Source organism: Ochotona curzoniae, unplaced genomic scaffold (genome assembly GCF_017591425.1).
Source record: "Ochotona curzoniae isolate NIBS_2020 unplaced genomic scaffold, NIBS_Ocur_1.0 contig_523, whole genome shotgun sequence".
NCBI lineage: Eukaryota > Metazoa > Chordata > Mammalia > Lagomorpha > Ochotonidae > Ochotona > Ochotona curzoniae.
In genome coordinates this window covers 9,012,786-9,038,286 of record NW_024466459.1, presented here as the reverse complement: position 1 = coordinate 9,038,286, position 25,501 = coordinate 9,012,786, and the positions used below count along the sequence as shown (strand labels likewise).

General features: G+C 46.5%; 1 protein-coding gene across 4 annotated transcripts; it reads right to left on the bottom strand.

Annotated features, from left to right (window-relative positions):
- Positions 1-2,690: 2,690 nt before the first annotated feature.
- ACOX1 (acyl-CoA oxidase 1) lies at positions 2,691-25,491 on the bottom strand. 4 transcript variants are annotated; one of them, XM_040989641.1, is made up of 14 exons: positions 25,234-25,491; positions 24,892-25,051; positions 19,326-19,486; positions 10,818-10,925; positions 9,809-9,928; positions 9,569-9,684; positions 8,507-8,676; positions 6,900-7,062; positions 6,290-6,480; positions 5,555-5,734; positions 5,323-5,428; positions 5,025-5,168; positions 4,211-4,417; positions 2,691-3,624 (listed from the first exon to the last, which is right to left on the bottom strand). In XM_040989641.1, exons 1-14 carry the CDS (start codon positions 25,340-25,342, stop codon positions 3,574-3,576), a joined length of 1,986 nt encoding a protein of 661 aa, XP_040845575.1. In that variant the 5' UTR covers positions 25,343-25,491; the 3' UTR covers positions 2,691-3,573. The 4 variants fall into 4 exon arrangements, with proteins under 4 accessions (XP_040845575.1, XP_040845573.1, XP_040845576.1 ...); XM_040989639.1 differs by lacking the exon at positions 19,326-19,486 and adding an exon at positions 12,778-12,938; XM_040989642.1 differs by lacking the exons at positions 24,892-25,051; positions 25,234-25,491 and adding an exon at positions 12,778-12,938 and having other exon boundaries at positions 19,326-20,260.
- Positions 25,492-25,501: the final 10 nt, after the last annotated feature.

Here is a 25,501-nt window from a genome sequence, read left to right as displayed (position 1 = left end):
AGTCCACTAGGTCAGCCCGGAGGTGCCCAGACATCCCGCTTCCGGGCCCCGCATGCGCCTAGCCGCCAAGAACGGCTGCAGCGAAGCATCCTGGGAGTTGTGGTCCGCTACGCAATCATCTACCGGAATCTAGAAGCCGGGCTCGCCAGGAAGAACTACAATTCCCAGGATGCCCAGGAGTGACCGTTGGTTGGGCTAGGCCTCCAGCTCCGAAGAGCGTTGCTAGGAGCTGCTTCAACGCCAAGGACTGCACTGTAGGAGGATGGGGTGAAGAGGGAACCTGTAACTCTTTTTAAAATTTATTTTTCATTTTACTTGAACGATAGAAACAGAGAGGCTTTCCACACACTGATCCACTCCCTGGACAGCCGCGGTCAGGTGCCTGGAACATGTGGAGTTCTTCCACGTGGGTGGCATGCTGCCTTCCAGGAATTAACAAGAAACTGAAATTGGAAAGGAAGAGCCAGGACTTGCGTGGAGTGCCCGGGAGTCCCCAAGCTGTCACCCAGCAGAGAGAGACGACACTTTTTTCTTGTGTGTGGGTCGTATTCAGTTTTACAAAGGAAGGAACAGTAGTTGGCTTGTCCACAGGCCATGCAGGCTTGTGGCTGTCCGCCTCTGGCCCCACTCGTGTTCATCTCGTGGCCCTCCCACCCCCACTGGCAGTGTCTAGCCATGGCTGGGTAAAACAAGACATGCTAAATGCATCTTTTCCAAGTAGGAACCAAACTCAAAACACAAATTACACATCCCAAAGAATAAAAGTGATTTAGGAGCCCCCCCGTAATTGGAAATGAAATGGCTACCAAGGAGCCATTAATCTACATTTTGCTCCCTAAAAATCAAAATCAACTATATTGTAGCAAAGCTGCTTGATTCAACCTGAAATTTTCTATGATTGTTCCAATCAGTGGCTCACTCAAGGCAAAAAATAGTCAGGCTCTACTTCTCCAACAACGTGGTAGTGAATGAGCCAAGATGATCTCTCCACATTATTTCAGGCAAGTGATTAAAACCTTCAAGGGGAAGAATTGTGGTGTCAGGAAGCCTACTTTATCCTTAAGGCTGTAGCAGCAGTCGTAATTCTAGGTAACCTGTAGTGTCTGGCACCTGCTCTACATGATGTCCATGTCTAGCAGGTGTTAGCACCAGCTGTCCAGAGAGAAACTGAACCTCTGAGATGTTCAGGATCATGGGTTTGGAGTTGTATTTCTCCACACAAAGCCCTGGGGAGCAGGAAGGACCCTAAGAATAAAGATCTGGCAGTTCTCAGGTTAGGTGAGTGGCCTAGGGTTGCAATGAGGTGAATGTTTTGGAGGTAAGTTGGAGCTCAGCAGTGCCATGTTGTTGAGGTGAAGGGCCCCCCAAGGCTTTGGGCCCAGCTCTGCTTTGTGGTGAGCTGCCTGTGCACTGGAACACGTCTCACTGTGTATCTTGAGAAGTCTCCCAAGGGAACTCCAAGCACTGGAAAAATCACCCTTTGTTCACATAATCAGCAAACACTTCTCAACTGAACCGTAACTTTTCCTGCTTTGTATACTGTTCAGTGTACTTCCTATTGAGAATTCATGTCCTTTTGGAAAAGCCTAGGTTTTTATCTTGGTTTTTGTTAATGTAAATGGTTCACCAAAAGCCTTAAAAGTGGCAGTGTGCCTTCTCAGAACAAACTGGACCTCTTGCTTCCCTTAAAGTGCCATCAACAGACGTGTGCCGAGTCCTGCCAAGGACCAGTGTGACAGCAGTCACTAACCAACTACTGTCTGGCTGACAGCCACTGGCTGAGGAGGGCCTCATTCCTTCCTTTCGTGTTGAGTGTTCAACTAATCAACCTGTACATGAATTTCCTCATAATGGACACTTAAGATGGAGATCAGGTTTCACTGGACTTTTCTTTGAATATACTGATGAAGTTCAAGGGAATCCAATGTCAACAAAAATAGTGTTAAAGGTCAGATTTAGGTGGGGAGGTTGGGAGGGCCTGTGGAGAGAAGACAGCCTCTTTCAGCTGGCCGGCTCCCAGGGCTGCACACCTGGGTTGGGCAGGTGTCACAACCCCCAGCTTCAGCTCCAGCCCAGTCATCTGCAAAGGGTTCAAACAGTAACTTGGAATAAATCCAGATTTAACAGTCAGTAATAAGCCATTTATGTTTACTGTGATTCCCAGAACCCAAACTACTGTCAAGATACACCCAAATATATAAATCACTGTTAATCCTCAGTCTTAATACAATTATTAATATTCCTGGTAGGACAATTAAGGCTTTTGTCATCACATGGCATTTCCATTGTAACCGAAGAGTCTCATGTTAGCAGTTTCTTACAAAGACTTTATATTAGGCCCCAAGACACAATTACATATAATTATACCATATTCCCAAAGCTGATTCTAGAACAACTAGTTTTATGAGGCAGATCTCAGACAGTTACCAGACTAAAAAAAAAAAAAAAAAAGTGGCTTATGCTGTTTTACACTGATTTTAAGAAAAAATTTCATATTCACATTGTACAAATCAGATTTCAACTTAGAAGCCAATTTAGCAATTCAGATAAAAGCTCTTACACCGACAGCAGAGCCAACAGCAAGCAGCAGCATCTGCACAACTTCCTTTGATCCTACAGCCAGAGCTCAAAGATTAGGCTCTCGGAACCCAAAATTGGAACACGGAGTTTGTCAAAAGACTTTTTTTTTAAAATGCCAAATACTCTGTAATTTTCAACCTTTTAATTGCTAATGCCGAGGTGCTTGTCTAAGAACACCCTACTGGGAGGGTGTCACAGAGGCCTTGCCAGGGGCTCTCCTTCACGGGCCCTTCCAGAATGCTGGACATGGACTGTCACTTTGTTACCAATTTCATTTCCAGACACAGGGCACAAAGGGAGATCTGGTAAGACTACAGCAACTTAGCCATCCTTTGAATGGAAGGAAATTCCCAACTTCAGCGCAAGGGGTCCCACAGAAGACCTGCCGTGCAACAGTCACTTATGGAAAATGCTACCATGAGTAGTCTGGAGCAGCTAGTTGGCAAAGGCAGGCGGCCGGCCGTGCGGACAGCGCCCCAGGCACAAGCTGCTTCCCAGCAAGTTTCTCCATTAGTCTCTCTCCCCTTCCATTTCCTCCAGTTCTGCTCTTCTAGCCAGACTCCTGGGAGCGGTGGGAGGACAGTGAGCTGGACACTCAGGAGGGCTCTGCCCGCCTTAAAAACACCTTAACTTCAAAACACTTGTATAGCCAGTGATTAGTAATTAAAATGTGAAAACAATTAACTACTTAGTAGTTAAATTCTGCTAATTCCCAAAAGCCTGGCCTGTGGGATCCAGCAGCATTACAGATGGCCATCCTGCATTTCTTAAGCTTTTTCTGAATGCTTTACAGGTCTCTTTCAATGTTAGTTACACTTAAAACATCTTTTTTTTTAATCACTTAATCTTTGAAATCTGTTCATTTTTTCTTCATTTATAGAAGGAGGAGAGGGGTTAATTTATCCCTTGCTTTGCGCTTTTTTTCAGCTGGACGCGGAGTCCAGGCAGATGTCCGCAGCGGCTCTGCACGTTAGACTTGGCCCTGGCGATGTTTCAGAGCTTGGACTGCAGCGGCTTCAAGTGTTTGTAGTAAGACTCATGGACCTGCGAGGGCAGGGAGAGAAGAAAGACCAGTAAGGAGCGTCCCGGGTGAATCTGTGTGCCTGCAGGGATTCTCTGGAGCTGAAATAAACCCTAAAGCAAACATGCACTAAAAAGATACTGAAGTCACTGAAAAATCTGGGACATTTTATGATACTGTTGATCTGTTTAGCAATGAGACCAGTATTGTGGTCACACTTTAAAAAATCCTTCTTTTTGGAGCATCATATTGACTATGAATGAGGCAGTGGGTATCTTGGATTGGCTTCATCCGCAGGACGCAGGGGCGCAGAGCCGCACGGATGGCCAGCAGGGACCGCTCCCTGGAGCCTGGCAAGGGCATCTGGAGAAGGTTTCGTGTTTCTGATGCTTGAGAACTTATTAAACATGCAAGGGAATGACAGCCGTGTTTGCTGCGGGGAGTGACCCAGCTCCCTGTGCACTTGCGGCTGACATAAAGTGACTGTTAGAAACGAGTGTGGTGCTTCCGCAGCTTTCTGATGAATCCCTGGCCGGACCTTTTCCCTTCAGTGTTTGAAGGCAGAGCTTGGAAAGGTGAAGACACTGTCTTGTTTGCTGTTATTTTTACCTCAGTTTTGTTCAGTGGGGATTTTTTTGCCCACTCAAACAGATTTTCGTACACGTTGCCATCATAGCGGCCGAGGACTGAACCCAGGGTCTCATCCTTAAAGTCGAATGCATCGACCAACGCAACAGCATTGGGGCGGGTCAGGGTGAGCAACTCCTTTACACGCTGGTTTACTTGGTTGATCTGAGACTCTGTCATGATCTTCCCCTAAAAGACAGCAAAGCAAATAGTAAGATGGTGGGGCCCACCACGGTGGCCTAGTGGCTAAAGTCCTCGTCTTGAAAGCACCGAGATCCCATATGGACACCAGTTCTAATCCTGGCAGCCCCACTTCCCATCCAGCTTCCTGCTTGTGGCCAAGGATGGCCCAAAGCCTTGGGACCCTGAAGCCTTGTCTGAGACCTGGAGAAGGTTCCTGGCTCCTGGCTGCAGATTAGCACAGCACCAGCTGTTGTAGTCACTTGGAGAGTGAATCTTCGGATGGAAGATCTTCCTCTCTGTCCTCCTCTCTGTATATCTGACTTTGTAATAAAAATAAATAAATTTTTAAAAAAGAAAGGCAGAATGACAGACAGGGATCTCAAATGGCTGCAACAGCCAGGTCTGGATCCCACTGAAGCCAGGAGCCAGGAACTTCATCCCAGTCTCCCGTGTGGGTAGCAGAGGCCCAGACATCTGGGCCATCACCAGCTGGATTGGATGCTGAGCAGCTGGGACCTGAACTGGCCTTGCAAGCAGCAGCTTAACGAACAGCACCACCACATCCAGCAGCTGTAGACTTTCAGGAGGCTCCTCATAGTTAGGAAATACTGACCTGCAGAAAATCTCCTGTGTTCTGACTGATTCCATACAGAGAATACAAGAGGCACAAATTCCTTAGGACAGACTGAATGGATTTATCTTGAATTTTGAGGACTTTTTCTGTGAAGAGCTTAACTACCACATAGTGGCAATGTGCCTGGATAAAAGGAACAAAACAACAGGCTGTGAGAACTCGCAGAGCCCACACCACGACGAGGGTTTCTGCAAGGCTTGAACAAGGGCAACGGAGCTCAGGTGGGGTGAGCACGCGCGCGCGTGTGTGTGTGTGTGTGTGTGTCTCTCCCACTGACCTCGCTGGCTCGAACAAGGTCAACAGAGGTCAGGTTCCAGGCCACCTCCTTGCTTTTCCTGTGACCCACTTCGGCTTGAAGGTTTTTTGCAGCAAGTTCCACTAATCTGTTAGGAAATAAAAGGGAACTTGCGGACTGAGGAAGCAGTTAGCAGCGCTCAGGGCCTCATCCATCTCCAAGGCCAGGCCCACGGTGCTCCCAGCCGCAGAACTGCTCTCAAGGACGAACTCACCTGGCTGCACGCAGTTTGTATGCCTCAGTGAGGCTCTCAGGATTGTTGATGTCTACCATGGCTGGCCACGCTGCCACCTGCTGCGGCTGGATGCGCTGGCTGGGCAGCTCATTCAGATAGGACACCATTCCTCCAACCAGCTTCCCCGAGTGCACTTGGTCGTAACTTTTCATCAAGAACCTGGAAAACACAAATACACACACTTACAGCAACCACACTTCTCTCTCTCTCCTAATTAACTTACTTTATCTGGAAGGCATAGTTAAACGGTTCAGCTTCCCAAATGGCAATAATATCCAAGCCCAGGCCAAGCCAAAGCTGGCAGCCTGAAAATCCATTCTGATTACCATGTGAGTGGTACCCCTTGGTGAGTATATGGCATATCTTCCACTGTGTTCCCAAACACCTTAGCAGGCAGCTGGATGGCACGTGGAACATGTGAACTGGTGCACATGCAAGGATCTGGTGTCATAAGCTGAAACTTAATGTGCTGCACTATAGCACCGGTCCCTACCAGCCCACCCTCCACAGCACAGGTCCCTACCGGCCTTGCCCTACACAGCACCGGTCCCTACCGACCCTGTTCTTCACAGCAGTTGGAGCTGCAGGACAGATGCTTTGAGCTTTCCACTCCAACCCAAAGATGAAACCAGGGAGTCAGGAGAGAAGGAACAGACATACACACATGGTACAGAGGACGTGGGATCGGGCCGTGAGGCAGGTCAGGACTCTCACCTCGCTGTCTGCAGCATCATGACGGTGTTTTCTCCCTCGAAGGTGCAGGCGGGAGTAAAAGTGACATAAATATTTGGAAGGCCACTGCTGTGAGAATAGCCGTGTCCCCCACAAGCCATCCGACACTGTTCTATCGCAGCATTTGCTGTCCAGGTGGTGAAGGCCTTGAGCCCGGCGGTGAGGGCGTGGAGCTGGGGGAGCAAGCATGGGTGGTGTTTGGGTCAGAACATGGGTGGTGCTCACAGGCTGCACCCCAGCGAGAACACAGCTTTCCCATACACACCAGCTTCCAGCAAACCAGCTGTCACACAGGCCAGAATTAACAACCTCCCTTCTACACGGCCCTGCTCAGTAAAAAGCAAAACAACAGTAACAACAAAAAAATTCCATCTTTGTCCCCTATGTCAAATGACCAATATGGTACAATAGTTCTGAGACTTAAAAATATTTCAAAATAAAACATAACTTCCTATTTGATCCACTTTCAATCAGAAAAAAAAAAATCTACGAATATGATTTTTTTTCCAGGAAATTTTTTTTCCCAAGACATTCTCCAACAGGCAAACATGGAACAGAAGGATACCCACAGTGAGCAGGACCAAAGACACACCTCAGGCAGTTCACTCAGGTCCCCTTGGCCAATGCCTTCGTTAATCCGATGGTAGGTCTCCTTCATGTAGGCGCCTACAAACTGGAAGGCATAGGCTGTGGCCAGGAGCGGAAAGAGTTTATACTGCTGGGTTTGAAAATCCAAAATCTGCGGTTCTGGTTCACTGAATTACATGGAAACAGAAACAAGTAAGTGCATGTTTCTACAGAGCTGCCAGTCTAAGCATGTTACTGCACTAAGGGATTAACCACACACACTGTGGCAGGGAGCTGCTCTTAGCGTCTCAAACTTGCAAATGGGGAAAGCGAGGAGTTAAGAATCTGCCTGAAGTCACAACTGAAATCTGCAGAGTCTTTACTGAAACCTAGGTCGTCAGAGCAGGTGTTTGGTCTAGCAGTTAAGCTTCCAGGTAGCTGTGTCTCATATTGCAGTCTGCTGGTTGTGGCTCCCAATTCCAGCTTCCTGCTAATGCCAACCATGGGAGGCAGCAGTTGAGGGTTTAAGTAGCTGGGTCCCTGCCACTCACACGGGAGACCTGGACTGATTCCCAGCTCCCCAGTGACAGCCTAGTTCCAGCCACAGCAAGCACTTGGGGAGTGAACCAGTGGATAGAATTGTTTGTCTCTGTCTCTTTGCCATCATATAAACAAACAATAACAACAAGAAAAACAAAACAAAAAATAAAAACAAAAAAACCCCTAGGGTATTTGCCTCCACAAGACAATGCTCTTTAGAGAGGAGAGACAGAGCAATTAGTCCAGCTGCTGTTTTACTCCACAAGTGGCTATAAATGGCCAGGGCTGGGCCAAGTCAAGGTGAGGAGCCTGGAATTCCTGAGTCTCCCACATGGCCACCACTTCCCAAGGCTCGTCGGTGGGAGCTGGATCAGAAGTGGAACAGCAGCAAGCTGAAGCAGTGCTCACACAGGATGCACCATGACAGCAACTCCAGTTACCAAGTTTTGGTGCTGCTTTTATTGTGGCCAATTTAAAGTCATTATTAGTAATTAGAATTTTGAAATTGACTTCAGTGTTCTGAAAAGTTCACTTACAGAATTTAGTACTAAAACTCTTCATAGTTTTCTTAGTTTAACAATAATAACGTTATTTTCATCTTTTTAAACCTTTTTCTTTATTTAAAAGAGACAAAGAGAAGGCAGAGGGAGGAGAGGAAGGAAGAAAGGAGGTACGAAGGAGGAGGGAAGCACAGAGGAAGAGAAAAAAATGCATCCATCCCAAGCATCCGCGACAGCGGGGCTGGAGCAGCGGTCTCCAGGAGACCTGGGACTCAACCTGGGACTCCCAAGGACCCAGCCACTTCACCTCTCCGTCCCTGCTGCCCCTAGGATGCATATCTGCAGGAAGCTGGCATAGAGAGGGAGGCAGAGACTCAGCAGGCCCTGTGATGTGGGAGATGAGTATCCTCGCACCAGCTGACCTGCGGCACCAAGAGCCGGCCTCTCAGCTTAGCGAGGGAAGCCTAGAAGCCAGGAGTAGGCCCTGGACACTGATTGGTCGACTCATTCTGCAGAGCAAATGGGAACTCTGCTCATCTGATAAGAGTCCAAGACAGCCCTCAGGACCACCCCATCGCACCCCGACCCTTACCCGGGCTTGATCTCAGACTGATGCCTCACAGCGCTGTATCGAATAGCAATGGTGCAGGCCTTGGACAGAGACCGGGCTGCCTCTCCCACCAGGAAGGACCTGACAAACACCATGGTCCCGTAGGTCAGCTTGTTATTCAGCGGTTTTACGTAGGTACCGTCAGGCTTCACCTGCAGTAAGAGATAAAGAGCGGAGCTGAGGCTTCCTTCTGTTAAGGTCAAGTGGCAGTGCAGTGGTTCTTTGGGTCTCAAGGCGTGGTCCCTGGAAAAGCACCATCTGAAACACTACCCCACCCAGCAGAGTGTGTCAGAAACCTTGTCCCCACCCAGCAGAGTGTGTCAGAAACTGTAGGCATGGGCCCAGCGCGATTGCAGAGCGGTTTTAAGTCCTCCCCTTGAACATACTGGGATCCTATATGGGCACCAGTTCTAATACTGGCAGCTCCACTTTCCATCCAGCTCCCTGCTGGTGGCCTGGGGAAGCAGTCGAGGACGGCCCAAAGCTCTGGGACCCTGTACCTGTGCAGGAGACCTGGAAAAAGCTCCAGGCTCTTGGCTTCAGATTGGCTCAGCTCTAGCCGTTGCACTCACTTGGGGAGTGAACCATTGGATAGAAGATCTTCCTTTCTGTCTCTCCTCCTCTCTGTATATCTGCCTTTCCAATAAAAATAAATAAATCTTAGAAAGAAAGAAAGAAAGAAAGAAAGAAAGAAAGAAAGAAAGAAAGAAAGAAAGAAAGAAAAAAAAAGAAAGAAAAGAGAAAAGAAAACAGAAGAAAGAAAAGAAAAGAAAGAAAGAAAGAAAAAGAAACTCTAGGCATGACTCAGCCACCTGGATTTCACTGGCCCTCCAGGTAACTCCTACCTGCAGCCAGTGGTTAAGCACACCCTGGCGTGTGCTGACCATCTCGGTCAATTGCTTCCCAACATGACCACAGTATAAACAGTCTCAGAAACAAAAGTGTCACCCCTCTGGAGGAGCAGACCCTTCTAACCCATGGTTTTCAGCAGTCACTGCAGCCCCACACAGAACGCCTCAGGCTCCAGCTTTCATCTGGACATACCTGAGCATACTTCATCAGCATGTTTTCTCTGGGAATACGATAGTTGTCCATCTTCAGGTAGCCATTATCCATCTCTTCGTAACCAAACTTGGGGCCGATGTCTCCCACGGTGATGCCTAGCAGCAGTGAAGGGAGTCGTGAGCAGTCAGTGCTGGGGGCCTCCAAGGTTGCGCCCCTCCCTCTTTCTGCAGAAGAAAAGTGCTCATTCCATCTTCACAATAGCAGGTGAACAACACTTACCTGGCAAAGGCTTGTGTGTCCCAATCTCCCGAATTGGTACAATGAAGGCATGTAATCCGTAGCACTTCCCCTTGGTGTAGAGCTGAGCAAGAACTATTGCATGGTTTGAAGTCTTTCCAACTATGAAGTCAGACAGAAGTAAGCAAACATTCTCACATTTGCAAAAGGAGAAAAGTATATGTCAAATACAACTCTACCCTATGCAGTGTGTCTGGCAGGCCTTTCCTGAGACAGTAAGTAACATCCCTGCTTAGAAAGTCACAACCTGGTAGCTATTAAAGGTCACTTCCCTAGGCAGCTAGCGGCATTTCACTTGCTCAATACCTACTGGGTACCACAGAGTACATTTCCATCACTGCAAAAAGTTCTGTGGGACAGAGTGGCTTTGTGGTTAGTATATCTACAAATATTTATCTTCTTTGCATGCTTATATTTTATAAAAATGTCATGGGGCTGTCATTATGGCACAACTGATTAAGCTGCCACCTGTGACACTGGCATCCAACATTGTAGCACTAACTTGAGTGCCACCTGCTCCACTTCTATTCCAACTCCCTGCTAAGACACTTGCAAAAGCAGCAAAGGATGGTCCAAATACTTGAGTTCCTGCCACCCTTATGGGAGACCCAGATAGAGTTCCTGGATTCTGGCTTCACCTTGGCCCAGGCCTAGCTTTTGTAGCCATTTACAGAGTGAAGCAGTGGGTAGAAGAAGCTCTCTCTCTAATTGTCTCCCAAATAAATCATATCAAAATAATTAGTTTCTATAAAGGATGACTGATAGCAACTGTGGTGGCAATTTTTCTTTTCTTTTTGAAAGTTATTCATCTAAACAAAAAAGGTGGCTGTCATTTCTGCACTCTGTGAAATAAGTACAACCAGAAAGTGTGAAAAATACTTGTATTTTTTTCTATATTGAAAAATGATGTTCTCATATGAGCTCTGCATTCTAAACAAACTCTTGTAGTGAATCTTGAAAACATCCAATAAACACTGAAATAGTCACTTACGCCCACCAGGCCACCACTTAATGGAGGTGACTGTCGGACTATTCATAATGAACTCCTGGGTTTGGGGGTCATATGTAGCTGTGGTTTCCAAGCCTCGAAGATGAGTTCCTGAGGAAATAAATGACATTTACTTCAAATAAAAATATGGGGAAAATATAAGAATAGGGTATAATTTCCCACCCAGTCTTTAAATTAATATCTCATAGGAAGAAAAAAAAACAAAAAAACAAAACAACAGCAACCCATTTGTAGATGAGCTACAAATGACTGATAACCCAGATGCTTCATGTCCTGTGTCCCCATGGTTTCCCGCTAGGCTGAAAACATAAGCATCTTGCATTTGCTGATTCTGCATTTAACAGATCTGAATCAATTGCAAGGAAATACAAAGGCAGCTTAGAATCACAGCTTAAGATCACACTATATCAATTCAACAGGGGAGTCTTCTATCCTTTGAAATTCGTCTCCAAGTTGCAGTTACACCACTTTCAACTCCTGTGTACCGTGTTCGCCATACGACTTCCACTTTCTGGAATTGCACATACTGGGAAGAATACGAAGGTGTGATAGGAAGAAGCTTCAGCTAATGCTCTTGTAAACTGAAAAACTCTTTCAGAAAGATGGCTAAGACAGAAAATAAGAACTTAAAAAAGGTGCTCTCATTGTTGGGGTGGGGGGAAGAGCTAGAGCAGTGACTTTGTTTTAGAGAATACCTCTCCAACATGTTTCACTTGGATCCACAGGACGGATGCTAACTCTCTACGGGACCACCTCTCCAGAAACAATGACCTGTAAACATTCTGACAAGCCCAATAGGAAGACATGGGTTCCCCTACAGATCTCTGGGGCCAGGTCTTTGCTTAGTACCGGCCGATTTACTAGTGAGGGGAGGAAGACTATCCAGATTCATATGCTTCCTGGAGATGGATAAAAATTTGTTTGAAATCCTAACACAAATATGCCAAAAATTATTTCCAAAGTTTTAGAAAAATGTTCCAGGTGGCACTCTAATAACACTATACTGAAACAAATGCTGCGAACCTCCTACCAGACTACTCTGATAAAACCAGAACTCCTTAAACACTTAAACTTTGAAACAGAGAAACTTCCATGTGGAGTAAGAGACATGGTCTGCTTACAGAGTGGGAGTCAAGAAACCAGACACTTCAGATTCCTTTTACTAAAACAGACACTTCTACAGGAAAAAAGGAAAAAGATAACAAACAGTGTTGCAGCCCTCCTCCTGGGAAGGCTGAGCGTAAGGCCACTGCCACTCAGCTCTGCTTCCGAGGCTGCTGTGCAGGGATAAGGAGCAACTGGCAGACACTGATTCTCTGAAGCCTGAGAAGAAACCAGAAAGGCAGAAGCAAACAGACCGCAGACAGACACCAACGCAAAGAGGATGACAGCGATGGCTACCACCTCCGACGTTCTAGAGGTCTGTGCAGCAAGGCAGGTGGCAGTGCAAGAAAAGGAGGTGGTAGGTACAGGGCAGAACAGCCTGGAAGCACGACTAGTCTTGTTTTTTCTGACCTCCAGCCAAGCCACTTTCAGAAATTCCTGATTTACTGAATCAAACTACAACTTCAAGGAACAAAACATTACATTTTGTTTATATTAAACAACTCATTTTTCCTACAGCAAGTCTTAAGTCAAAACATACACTACCAACTTGTATTTCTTCTGGAATTTGTCAAAGTACACTGAGGTCTTTGTGGTGAAGGGAACCAGTGACAAAGGACAGACAGACAAGTTCAGGTTCTGGAGGCCTGAATCCTACAGAGCTGAAGTCAGCAAGGCCTGAGGGTGCCAGTAAAACATCATCCCTCAGTGGGCGACACGGCCTAGGCTGGGACTCCACAGAAACACCGCCATGCTGCTGCTGGCTCACAACGGACACTGCAAACATGCCATGCTCATGGGGCCCGCCCAACCCAGAAGTAGACTGAATACACTGTACCATGACCCATCTCTGTCTGGGCATAAGTGCCAATGATCTCCAAGTTCCAGGCGGGCATGAAGAAGCGCTCCTGCTGCTCTGCGGTGGCCTGGTGAAGCAAGGTGGGCAGGAACATGCCCAAGTGAAGGTCCAGAGGCTCAGGCCGCCCTCGGTGCACAAAGCTTCGCAGAAACACCCAGGACGGGCGGCAGGAAGAAGGGCACCAGGTGGGAGAGAGTTACAGTTGGGACAGAGTGAGGGGAGGAGAAAAAAAACTGTGTGTGAGTATGATTAGCGTGTGCATTTCATCACGGATGGGAGCACTGTTCTTTCTGTATTACTTTTAGCCCTTGGAAATTTCCACTTTTCTCCAGGTGGCAAGGGGGCTGGCAAGGATGCGCTACTGATTCCAAAGCTTATTCTGCACAAAAACCAAACAACTTTGGAAAGGGTATGTAGAATGGAGAATTTTATTGGTACAAGATTTGCTCTGGAGAGAGGATAAAACTCAGTAGTTCTCTCAGAGGGACATAGGAGAGTAAGCTTCGTTCTGAGGTGCAATTTCAACAGTGTTTCTAGGCTGGGATATTTCGTTTTGTCCACAAGAAATCCAGCACAGATCTGTGATTACTGTATCCAGATTTATTACATCAAATTTCCAGCCACGCTCGACAGGAAACAGTTTAATACAAAATTGACAGTGCTCTTCATCCCAAAATTTCAGAAATTAAACACATGCAATTTCTAGTGAAGACTATAATAATACAAGTTACAGATTCATGCATAACAAGCTCTTCACTTGATTATATGGGCATTATCACTAATGACAATAAACCTCTTGGTTTGACTAAGTTTAAATTCACCTTCTGGAGTCATTCTTTTCTACTTAAAATTTGCAAACATGTTAGACTTCCTTGTGAATTTATTTCTATGGACAAGAAGCAGTTCTATGTGTGTTTGTATTTTCCATGCTATCGGCACTGCTTAACTTCCAGTTCCAGACTGCCTGCTCTACACTGTGTGCTGATTCTATTTATTTTAGAAACGAGCCTACCCAACCCTCCAATTTTTAAATTTCTCTAACATTTTGTTTCCAATAAGGAGAACAGCCAAGCACATTACTCTGCCAAAGATGGACAAACTCCTTCTAATCAGACATCAGCGTTCTCAGCTAACACTCAGCAGAAATCAAAGAATTCCTGACTAAATCCCTCAGCTTACGGAGGAGAAATTCATAAGGCTGAGATGGGGTAAGTGCCTTGTTCAAGTCAAAGAGGAAATGGCAAAACAAGGGCAAGAATCTCATCATCTCTGATCCTGTTTTCTAGTTGGAGAAGTTAGGGTTCCAGTTCAGCATGGCCAGAGGACTGGGGGGAGGATACCGCAAAGACATGATGAAAAACCCCGGACAATCACGAGGGAAGTCCCACTAGGGGCCATCACTGCGGAAACCTGGTGGAGATTTCACAGAAACACTAGGTTCTATTTTTCAACTTCCTATAAATCTACACTCATTTATATGTAGGACCTGGAAGAAGCTCCTGGCTCCTAGCTTTGGTCTGGCCCAGCCTCGGTTATTGCAGTCATCTGTAGGATGGACCAGTATAGGGGATCTGTTTCTCTTCTCTCTGTAACCGCCTTTCAAAGAAACAAATAAATATTAAAAAAAAAAAAAAAGGATAAAACTAACAGAAATCAGAAGCTATCTTAAGACTGAGAATGTTTTCAGAAGATAAATGTATCGTGTGAATAAATAAGGACTATGGGGCTGGCAAGATGGCTCAACTGCTGGTCCCCTGTCTGTAAGTGCTGGCATCCGGTAGCTCCATTTCCCATCCAGCTTCCTGCTTGTGGCCTGGGAAAGCAGTGAAGAAGGGCCCAAAGCTTTGGGACTCTGAGCCCATTTGGGAGACCTGGAGGAAGTTCCAGGCTTCTGGCTTCAGATTGGCTCAGCTCTGGCTGTTGTGGCCACTTGGGGAGTGAACCAGCAAATAGAAAATCTTTTTGTTTCTCCTTCTCTCTGTAAATCTGCCTTCCCAATAAAAATAAACAATTTTTTTAAAGATTTTATTTTTTATTGGAAAGACAGATATACATAGAGGAGGACAGAGAGGAAGATCTTCCGTCCGATGATTCACGCCCCAAGCGACTGCAACAGCTGGAGCTGAGACAATCCAAACCCAGGAGCCTGGATCCTCTTCTGGGTCTCCCTTGCGGGCACAGGGTCCCAAAGCTTTGGGCCGTCCCAGGCCACAAGCAGAGAGCTGGATGGGAAATGGAGCTGCCGGGACCAGAACCGGCACTCATATGGGATCCTGGGGCGTTCAAGGCGAGGACTTTAGCCGCTAGGCCACGCTGGGATTAGAACCGGTGCCCATATGGGATTCTGGCACGTGCAAGGCAAGGACCTTAGCCGCTAGGCTACCACTCTGGGCCCAATAAATCTTTAATAATTAAGTAAGGATTATTCATAAGTGGATTAAATTTAAACATTACTGGAAAAGTAATAGCTTTCTGATTTAAATCAAGCATTTGTTGTAAAAAGTTGGTTATGCATGAAAATATGACAAATTATTTTAAAATAACTTACTGTTAAGGTACAAAACATCAACATTTTACTTGGTAATGCACTGGTGATTAAAATAAAACAAAAGGCTCCCCAGTCTTTTTTCTTCCAAATATACAAGGTTGGCAACCAATACCAGAATTACTAATGTGCAACAAAAGGAGAGGAAAAATAACATCTTTATGAACAGCATGATCATAATCCTAGGAAATACTAGAAATGATGAATGCAGTGTGAAAAACTGCAGGTTTTGAGGGGGTGGGGAAATCAACTGTGGTGTTGTTAGGATCATTCAAATAGACACTCCAGTGATTCACCAAAGGGAGGAAAGAGTTACACATTGTTAAGAGGGGCCGGTGTACAGAGGGTTAAGTCATGGCTTGAGACACCACACCCAACACCAATACTGGAGCACCAGTTTAAGTCTCACTCAACCCAGCTTCCTGCCATGGCACCTGGCAAAGTACCGTGGCCCTATCACTCAGACGGCAGGCCCACGAGGCCCAGATGGAGGTCCCAGCTCTTAGCTGCAGTCTGATTTAGCCCTGTGGTTATTGTGGCTGTTTGGGGAATGAATGAGCAGATGGAAGATCTTTGTGCCATTCTACCTTTCAAATAAATAAATACATCTTTGAAACAAAATGAAATTCAAGTAATTCTACTTGGGATATTAAAAACTTAAGGAAAACTACGATTCCCCAAAGGAATGAATGCAAGAAGACATGATTCCTGGCTGAGACCGAAAAGGAGCAACACTGCCTGAGGATGCTTTACTATGAAGGCTCGGTCAAGTTTCTATTTTTTACAATTTAACAAACCAAAATCAAGAATTCATCTACAACAATAAGTAGGCAAGAATATCAAATATGCACGCAGCTTAAAAAGTAACAACAAGTTTATTCTACTAGATTTAAAACTACACAAAGCAAAAACAAGCTAATATTTATGTTAGAAGGGAAACAAACAGAAGGAAATTTAAATTGTCATAAACCAGAAAGAACATACCAGGAAAGAATCACCAGTCAGAAAACAATAGAAACCTAGAGAATCAGACAAGTTCATCCTCCCTCCACACATAAACCAAAGCGATATATACGTATTTATAAAGAAAAAAGCTTTTCCAAAATGTAGGAGGGAGACTTGGTAGCTACTCGGAGAAAGACGTGTTGATTAGGAGGCAAAGGGTTTAATAAGGCAGAAAGTAATGGAAAACCCGTCACATGCACACCACATGATCATCGTCAGATTCTAGCTCATCTGTGAAAGGCAAAAGGTTTTATCCACGGAACCTGAAAGAGCAAATCAAAGCATGTAGTAACATCTAGACTCACGAGCAATGCAAAGTTAAAACCTCAACTCACAGACATACATTAAACGGGCAAGAATAAAGTGACTGTGCTGATGGAGCTAACCCACTAAGCATCGTATAAACTGACCCTGTAAGTGCTACAGGGAATGTCTGTTTACGCAGCACTAGCTCTGAAGACGCTCAATCCTACCCTGCACTGTAGTAGTTACCTTCCGAGATACCCAAAAGCACAACACTCAAGGACAGTTTCCTTAGAGAAGTTTGACCCTCAACAGCAGTGTGAAAACCAGAACAGCCCAAGTAATCCTCAGGGCACAAGTTTTCAGGAAGCCCAGGAGGAAGGAGAACCACTGGGGAGAGAGGAGTCCCCGGCACAGGGGAAAGATTTGGGCTTCAAAGGATCAATGGCGCCGTCTATCAGATTTTAAAGAAAGGTGCTTTACTTCATATTTAAGTATAAATGATAGCAATATGCAAAGATGCTACATCTTCAAGGACAAAAACTACACTGCATGAGCAATACATTTCTAAATAATGGGGAACAAGGAGTAACCCTAGGAAGCGCCTGGATCTTGCAACGGTCAAACATCTGAGAAGAAAAATCCTACTTTTGTGTCCTAACGACCTGTGTGGTCAGCACGGTTGTTGTGGACCAATTTTCTTTTTCCTTTTTCTTTAGTTATCTGCCCAATTTTTTTCTTTCTTTTTTAAAGCTTTTATTTTATTATTGATAGTTTACATAGTTAACAGGGATGTATGCCCATGTGGATCTCTGATTAGGGTGGGGAGGGTTGGAGGTATGGAGAAAGGGGATAGGAAAGATTTTTTCCCCATCCTGTGTTGGCAGAGGGGAGACGGCTGCTCCTTGCTGTCAGACTGCATCAGCACCCGTGATCGGGGACAGTATGACCAATCTCTATAGGTTTGTTCTCACGGCAATCCCTGGAAGGGGAGCCCTCCTGGGCCCACATCTCTGCCCTTGGTTAAGGCCAGAGATTCACAGAGCAGGTGTGCTGGGATTTCTCTGTGTCTTTCAGAGAAGACATTCTAGAAGAATGAACAGGTGGCAGAACTTCAAGGAACCTAGAATGTGCCGGAACTATACTGAGTCTCTACTCATGGCAACGTAAGAGGAAAAAAATCCCAAAGCCAAAGCTACAGCTAATTCTATGAGAACACTTCAGATAATTATCGTTGATCAATTTTCTGGAGTGTTGGAACTTAAGATTTCATTTTATACACACTGCTCTAATGCCAATCTCAGTAGCTGACAAACGGTGTGTCCATTCAGTCACTAGATGCAAATTAACCAACACACTGATTGGCTTGCATGCAAAAGAACAGAAGTCAACAAAGAATACAAACAACAAAAATCCAGCAACAAACAAGAGCTAACTATACAGTGCTGTTCCCCAGACTATAGCCACTGAGTTAAAATGTGTACAAGAAAACATCCCAAACGAGAAGCAAAAGAGAAAGAAAACTAAAAAATGCCAACTTGCCCACAGTCGTCCAGTTTCTGTTCACTCAAACCAGTAAAGTCCATGTCTTTGCTTTCTCCTCACAGCAGTCAAACTTCAGGCTATGTGTGTATGTTGAGTGTATTCCACAAGTAGAGGTGGAAACTTCAGGCCAAACTCATTAGCCTCAGAATATAACACAGTCCACATCGACGATGAGTAGCATGACCGGTAGGTCAAACAACTTCTACAGTGATGACAACAAAACATTACAAGTTCTAGAATACAAATCAGATTATATGCATGTACACACACACACACAATCTTCAGAAGATCACAGAAAGAATGTTCTCTTTCTTCCCTTAGAAAACCTTTCTTCAGCCTTGTCATGGCAGTCCTGGTCATCCTGAAGTTAGGTGTTCAGTAAGATATTCCAGAATGTTAGATTATAACCAAAACCTGCAGATCTCTCAGCTGCTATGACAGAAAATGCTCTCCAATTTGCAAAGCAAACACAAAAATCTCATAACACCTGCATCCCTTCCTCAGGCCTTTCTTTCTTCCGTTGTGGTAATTTGCCATGAATTAAGACGCTCCAATCTGAGATTCTGAATTAGGTGCTGTGGTGAAGCCACCACAGAGACACCTGCAGCCCATACTGCAGTGGGTTTGGGTGCTGGCTCTTGTCCCAAGTCCAGCTCCCTGCTAATGTACAGCCTGGGAGGCCGCAGGGGAAGCTGGCCCAGCCCTGGCTGTCGTCGCATCTGGGGAGTGAACCAGCAGACAAAAATCTGTTTGTTTCTCTTCCTTCCAAATAAATAACTTTCCAAATGTAGAGAAAAACAACTAAAGCCCATATTTTTCATTCCATTAAGAAGAGTATCTTTCAAATACACAGACACTAACCCTCTCAAGAATTTCCAACAGAGCTATACCAACCAACAGAATGGGTGCTGTGACACACTTTCCCAAAGTACTCAGCACTTGTGAAGAGGGGTTACAAAGGCTTTAAGAGAGAAACCTGAGGGATGGTTAAAGACCAGGGCCCTGAACCAAGGCACTGGGAAGTAAACAGTGAACCAGAAGAAGACCAGAAGCTGAACTGTGATTCAATAATTTAAAAATAAAATCCAAAATTACACAATAGCAATTAAAAAAAAACTCCAATGCCAGGAGCATCTGTTAACTGAAGCCCTGGGGTGGGTTCCCCACGGACCCTCACACGTGGACTGACCGTGGCCCAACTCCGTCTGGGCGTAGGTGCCAATTATCTGGAGTCCTTTGGACGGGTGCAGCCATTTCTCCTGCTGAGCAGTGGTGCCCTGATTCAGCAAGGTAGGACCAAACATGGAGTAATTGAGGCCCACAGGTTCCACAAAATTGACCAAGTGCAGTCTACAGGAGAGAAAACACAAGGGTCTAAGCCGCACTCCAGACAGAGACACGGCCCACAGGACAGGGAGACATGGCCCCGCAGGACAGGGAGATGTGGCCCGCACGATGGGGATGGGGAGACGTGGCCCCAGGACGGGAAGACTTGGCGAGCAGGACCGGGAGACACGGCCCCAGGACCCCCCGGGACTGGGAGACATGGCCCCAGGATGGGGAAGATGTGGCCCAGGACAGGGAAGATGAGGCCCCAGGATGGGGAGACATGGCCCCAGGACGGGGAAGACGTGGCCCGCAGGATGGGGACAGGGAAGATGTGGCCTGCAGGACAGGGATGGGGAGACAGCCCGCCGCCCACTCAGCCCGTAGCATGACAGGGGAGACACACTGCCCACGCCTGCCCAGCCGCCTGGCCCTTGGGATAAAGCACAGGGGACATAAAAACTTCTTCCTTATAAAAGTAAATTTAAATCAATTTTGCCATTTTATAACCTGGAAAGCCAACAGCAGGACCTGGTGGTATTTTTTCTCCCTCTATCCATTCTAAAGACGGATTCCTGTTTAAATTCTATACTTAATCCAGGAAACAAATAGCAGCCAAGTGTTCACCTGAAACCCTTTATTTTTGGTTTTGCTGGTATTATTTGGTGGTTTGACTGGGTTACTTTTTAAGTGTGTGGCTTCTTAAGTTTTGCTTTATTTTTAGGTTTTCCTTGACAATCAAAGGAACTCAACAGAATATGTGCTGGTAGAGCTGTAACCAAAAGCTCTTAAGGAAGAATTAGAACTGTCTTTCCCGGGCCCGGCGCGGTGGCGCAAGTGGTTAAAGGTCCTCGCCTTGCACACCCCAGCATCCCATATGGGCGCCGGTTCTAATCCCGGCAGCCCCGCTTCCCATCCAGCTCCCTGCCTGTGGCCTGGGAAAGCAGCAGAGGACGGCCCAAAGCTTTGGGAACCTGCACCCGCGTGGGAGACCCAGAAGAGGCTCCTGGCTTCGGATCGGCATAGTATCGACCCGTTGCGCTCACTTGGGGAGTGAATCATCGGACGGAAGATCTTCCTCTCTGTCTCTCCTCTCTGTATATCCGCCTTTCCAATAAAACAATAATAAAAATAAATCTTTAAAAAAAAAAAAAAAAAAAGAACTGTCTTTCCCTAGATAACGTAAGGAGGACACATGGAGGGGAACACGTGTATCCCAGGGAGGCTTGCGGACCCCCAAGGGCTACCCGGGTCACACGAGGTGGCAGAGAATGCGTCTGCGCTGTGTGCGTCAGCCCTGTCCAGTCTAGGAACCTAACTCACTTACAAAGAAATTGAGTCCTTAACCACTTTGTCATAGCCTCTACCAGGCAGTCACAATACTCTGGATACCCTAGGCTATCTTGTGTTGAGAGCTCTTAAGAGTCTATTTTGTATCTTCACAGAGCATACCTGAAGAGCTTAAAGCACAAAATGTACACCATGTAACTGGTGCTCAATAAAGGGATGACTTGAAAGCAGTGTCACCACAAGTTTCACCTGGTTTGTATAATAAGTGGGATATGAACTAAGGGAAGGAAGGGGCACGCTGCCATTCTCACGGCAGTGGTGGCCATCTGGGCAGTGAGCTGGCAGTGAACCAGCAGATGGAAGGAAGATCTATCACTCTACCTTTCAAATAAATAAACAAATCTAAAAAAAACCAACAGTAAATATAATATACCCTCATTTTCCTATTTCCAAAACAAGCGTACACAAATGATTTCCTATCTTATACAAAACACAATCCACTTATCTTATCTTATACAAAACAATCCATTTGCAAACTCTCTCTGTGTATATGCTTAGAGATTAACCCATTAACCAAAATGAATTAATTTAGTCATTACAGAATGGACCAGAGAGAACGCCTTCTGTGTGCTAAGACAGGTGCAAGCTAAAAGAAGCTGGTCTTCGGCATCACATAAAAACACTTCCTTTGCCACTGTCGTCAGCCCCAAGCTGAGGACAAAAATGACTTCTCAGAGAGGTTGGGGACAGATTTCAAAGCACTAAGAGACTGACTGGCTAACACGTCAATCCCCACTGTGATTTTCACAGTCAAGTGTTGAGCTAGAGGGAGCAAGAGCAAGGACGTGGACAGAAGAGGTGACTTAGTCTGCCAGGAGATAAGTGCGCCTCCAGAGAGCAAGTTCTGGCTTTATGTAACACACGCTGCTGAGCAGGCAGCAGGAGCCGGATGAGCCATGACAGCCCTGGTCACTAACTCAGAGAGCAACAGCACATCCTTCCACAACAAGCACTTCTTACTGCAACCAGCCAGCATCTACCCACTTCCTTTCCTAAGCGTTTCTGAGGAAAAAATATATATCTATACTGTAATTCAGTTACTAAACATGGTGACTATGTAAGACACTCATGCTCCCCTAGGGGAACTGAGAAAGCAAAGCAATGTGGTCCAGTGTCCTGGGGCTTGGAAAACAATTCTAGGAAACAGTGGGAAACATGGGACACAAAATAGACTACCAAATATGTTCTTTTAAAAAAAATTAAGCTTTGGTTTTTTTTTTTTTTTTTGAGGCTTCTTGAAAATTAATTCAAACTCAGGTGATTGTTCTGAAATTCAATTAAATCCTTTCTATAGGTACAGTCCCAGAAGCCAGCTCTAGAAACAAGGGAAATAAAACCCATGAATGATTGTCAGTAGACGTTTAAATTACTCTCAGGTTTTAGAATTTTCTTTTCATTGCAACATGTATGTTAAAAATTACAGGAAGAGCTATTAGGAAAATGTATCCTCCCTAGCTACTAAGGGCCATTTTCTCAAGTACTGGAGTTCTAACGCTCAACAAATCTCCAAGAATGTCACCAATATTCAGCTAACTTCAAAATAATCTCATGGGGGTGAGTAGTGTGATATACCTTGTTAATCTGCTGTCTGAAGTGCTGGTAATCCACATGGGCACCAGTTCAAGTACCAGTTGCTCCGCTGCCCATCCAGCTCCCAGCAAATGGCCTAGGAAAGCAGCAGAGGATGCCCAAGTGCATTCATCTCTGTACCCATGTGGACACCTGGAGCAAGCACCTGGCTTCTGGCCCCAGCAGGGTACAACCCCAACCACTGCAGCCATGTGGGGAGTGAACCAGCAGAAGGAAGCTCTCCCTCCCTCTGCCTCTCCCTTTCTGTAACTCTGCCTTGGGAATAATAATAACAATAATAACCCCTCATAAGTTTCATTTTGTAGTAAAATAAACTGATGTAAAAGACAAACAGGGCCCGGTGCAGTAGCCTAGTCACTAAGGTCCTCGCCTTGCATGTGCCAGGATCCCATATGGGCACCAGTTCTAATCCAAGTAACCCTGCTTCCCATCCAGCTCCCTGCTTGTGGCCTGGGAAAGCAGTGGAGGACGGCCCAAAGCCTAGGGACCCTGCACCCGCGTGGGAAACTTGGAGGAAGTTCCTGGCTCCTGGCTTCAGATCAGGTCAGCTCCAGCCGTTGCAGCCGCTTGGGGAGTGAATCATCAGATGAAAGATCTTCCTATCTCTCCTCTCTGTATATCTGACTTTCCAATTAAAATAAATAACTCCTTTTTAAAAATAGACATAACTAAATGTCAAAAAAAAGTCTCAGAAAAACTGCTATATTTCAATTCTAGCATTTTGCCCATTTTAACAAGAAATCCAACATAACTTGCAATTAATGCTATGCCATAGTTCACTGGTTCCATTATTCATTGCTTCTGAATCCCACACAAACACAGCTGGGTTATAATCACTGGGAGTGCAATGCCAAGGGGACTCTGAAGGCCAGGTTTGGTGCTTGTCTGGACAGACTCCCCAATCCTCTAACTCGAACGAATCTCCTTGTCACAGCTAAGAGACCCTGGCAGGCTGTCAAGGGGGCCTCAAGTTTGTACTCTGATACATGTACTTTGTACATGAAATGTTACAACAAACTGGCTGCTGTCCCCAGACCTTTAACCCACACAAAGGACTCTGTTCCATTTCACCGTGATTCAATCAAGCCTGGTTACACATGAACTGCAGCCTGTTAGGAAATCAACTCTCCCAGCCCTTGCTGACAGGGCACCACCCAGCAAGGAAAAAACACCCACAGGAGGACGCTCTGCTCTGCGTGTTGCTTTAATGAGGGATAAAACCTCACTGACGTGGAGAACTTTTAAGCCCGACTCATGTCATTTGGTAATGATGTTCTGGGAGTTACTGCACTTCCATCCCCCAAAGCTACGAATTACAAACTTAAAAACAAGGAAGAGCCTTTGGGAGCTGGTGAGCACACTGGGACACCAAAAATAAATACAGAAGCAAAATGACTGAACTAAAATAAAGTCCTGTGGACCAAAAAATACCCGTTTTGTTCATGTTATGTTGAAAAATGCACTCTCAGGCCCGGCACCATGGCCTAGTGGCTAAAGTCCTCATCTTGAACACACCGGGATCCCATATGGGCTCCGGTTCTAGTCCAGGCAGCTCCACTTCCCATCCAGCTCCCTGCTTGTGGCCTGGGGAAGCAGTCGAGGACAGCCCAAAGCTTTGGGACCCTGCACCTCCGTGGGAGACCTGGAAGAAGTTCCTGGCTCCTGGCTTCGGATCAGCATAGCATCGGCCGTTGTGCTCACTTGGGGAGTGAATCATCGGACGGAAGATCTTCCTGTCTCTCCTCCTCTATGTATATCTGACTTTGTAATAGAGGTGAATAAATCTTAAAAAAACAAAAAATGCACTTGCAGCAGGCAGCAGTAAGTAGTACAAGAAACACCAAATCTGTGACATATTGGGTCTTAGAAACACAGCACTCAGAAAACCAAATCCCTACTGGGCCAAACACTGGGGTTCCTCTATACCATGGAAACCCAAAAGAGGAAGTCCCTGGCATATATGACAAGAGATGCTACAATCTCAAAGAATCCTATCCTAAGATCATGTAACAATACAGTTCTCATTTAGAACACAGGGCAGAGTTCTGATTTTGCACAAGACAGCCATCTATAAACAGTTCCGGTTCCACAACCCTGGGCCCTGGAAACGCCTGATATTCATTCCGTGGTTTGAGTCCCTCATCCATTCTCACAGAGTCCTGGTAATTTAAATCCAGCAGCCTCACAATCATGGAATGGGATCGGCTGTTGCTTTCAGTCTTGCAACTGAGAAACACATATATTAACACTGCTCCAAAGTGAGTGACTGGGGGCCCAGAGAACTTTTTGGCAACATTCTTGGGGCATGAGAACTCCTGCATTGTAGAGATGCCGCCCCCCCCCCACCTAAAAAAGCACAGACACAAAAGGAAGTTCTATGTCCCACACATTCAGCTGCAAAATAGGGTGGAGTGGAATTGGCCAGTCTGAGTCCTCCCATGCCCAGCTGGCTGACCCAGCAGGCCAGCATGACTGGCATGCACACCTACTTTTTGAACCACATGATCTCCTCGGGGTCTGCGATGCCAAAGTCCCTCATCTTCCCCACCATGGCCGCGCTCTTCTTGACAGCCACCTCGTAGCGCTGGCTGCGCGTGAGGAAGTTGTAGTCCTCATGCTGGAAGTCGGGGTCGTTAAGGATCAAGTTCTCTGCAAGAGAGCGAGGGTCATCCAGGGGTAGGACAGACCCCCGCCCCAGCCCCGGGCCGGCCTAGGGGAACTGCTGTCCCTGGACTGGGGGGCCCCGGGCCTGCGCCCCAGAGCGTCCCCCGACTCCTTCCTCTCGGGGGTCCACGCCGCGGAAGGAGGCAGGCCGGCCCCGCAGCCCTCACCGATCTCCCGACGCCGCCGGGTGTTCTCGGGGCTGCCGTCCAGGATGTGCGTGATCAGCTCCGGGTTGAAGGTGGCGGAGGCCCGCTCCCTGCGCAGGTCCGGGTTCATGGTGACGGCTGAGCAGGCTGTGGCAGCGGAGACGACGACGACGACGACGGGTGTCTGTGGCGCCCGCGCGGGTCCGGCTCTAAGAGCAGCCCCGGGACGACGCGAATCCCCGCCCCCGGCCGCCGCGGCCCGCCCCGGCCCGCCCCGGCCCGCCCCTTC

Excerpts from the sequence above, each read along its gene's own strand:
- ACOX1 (XM_040989641.1), bottom strand. The coding sequence starts at position 25,342 with ATGAACCCGGACCTGCGCAGGGAGCGGGCCTCCGCCACCTTCAACCCG. Across the intron at positions 8,677-9,568 it reads TGCTGATGAAGTATGCTCAG|GTGAAGCCTGACGGTACCTA; the intron begins GTATGTCCAGAT and ends CTCTTACTGCAG. Across the intron at positions 4,418-5,024 it reads ACACAGGAGATTTTCTGCAG|GGGAAGATCATGACAGAGTC; the intron begins GTCAGTATTTCC and ends GCTGTCTTTTAG.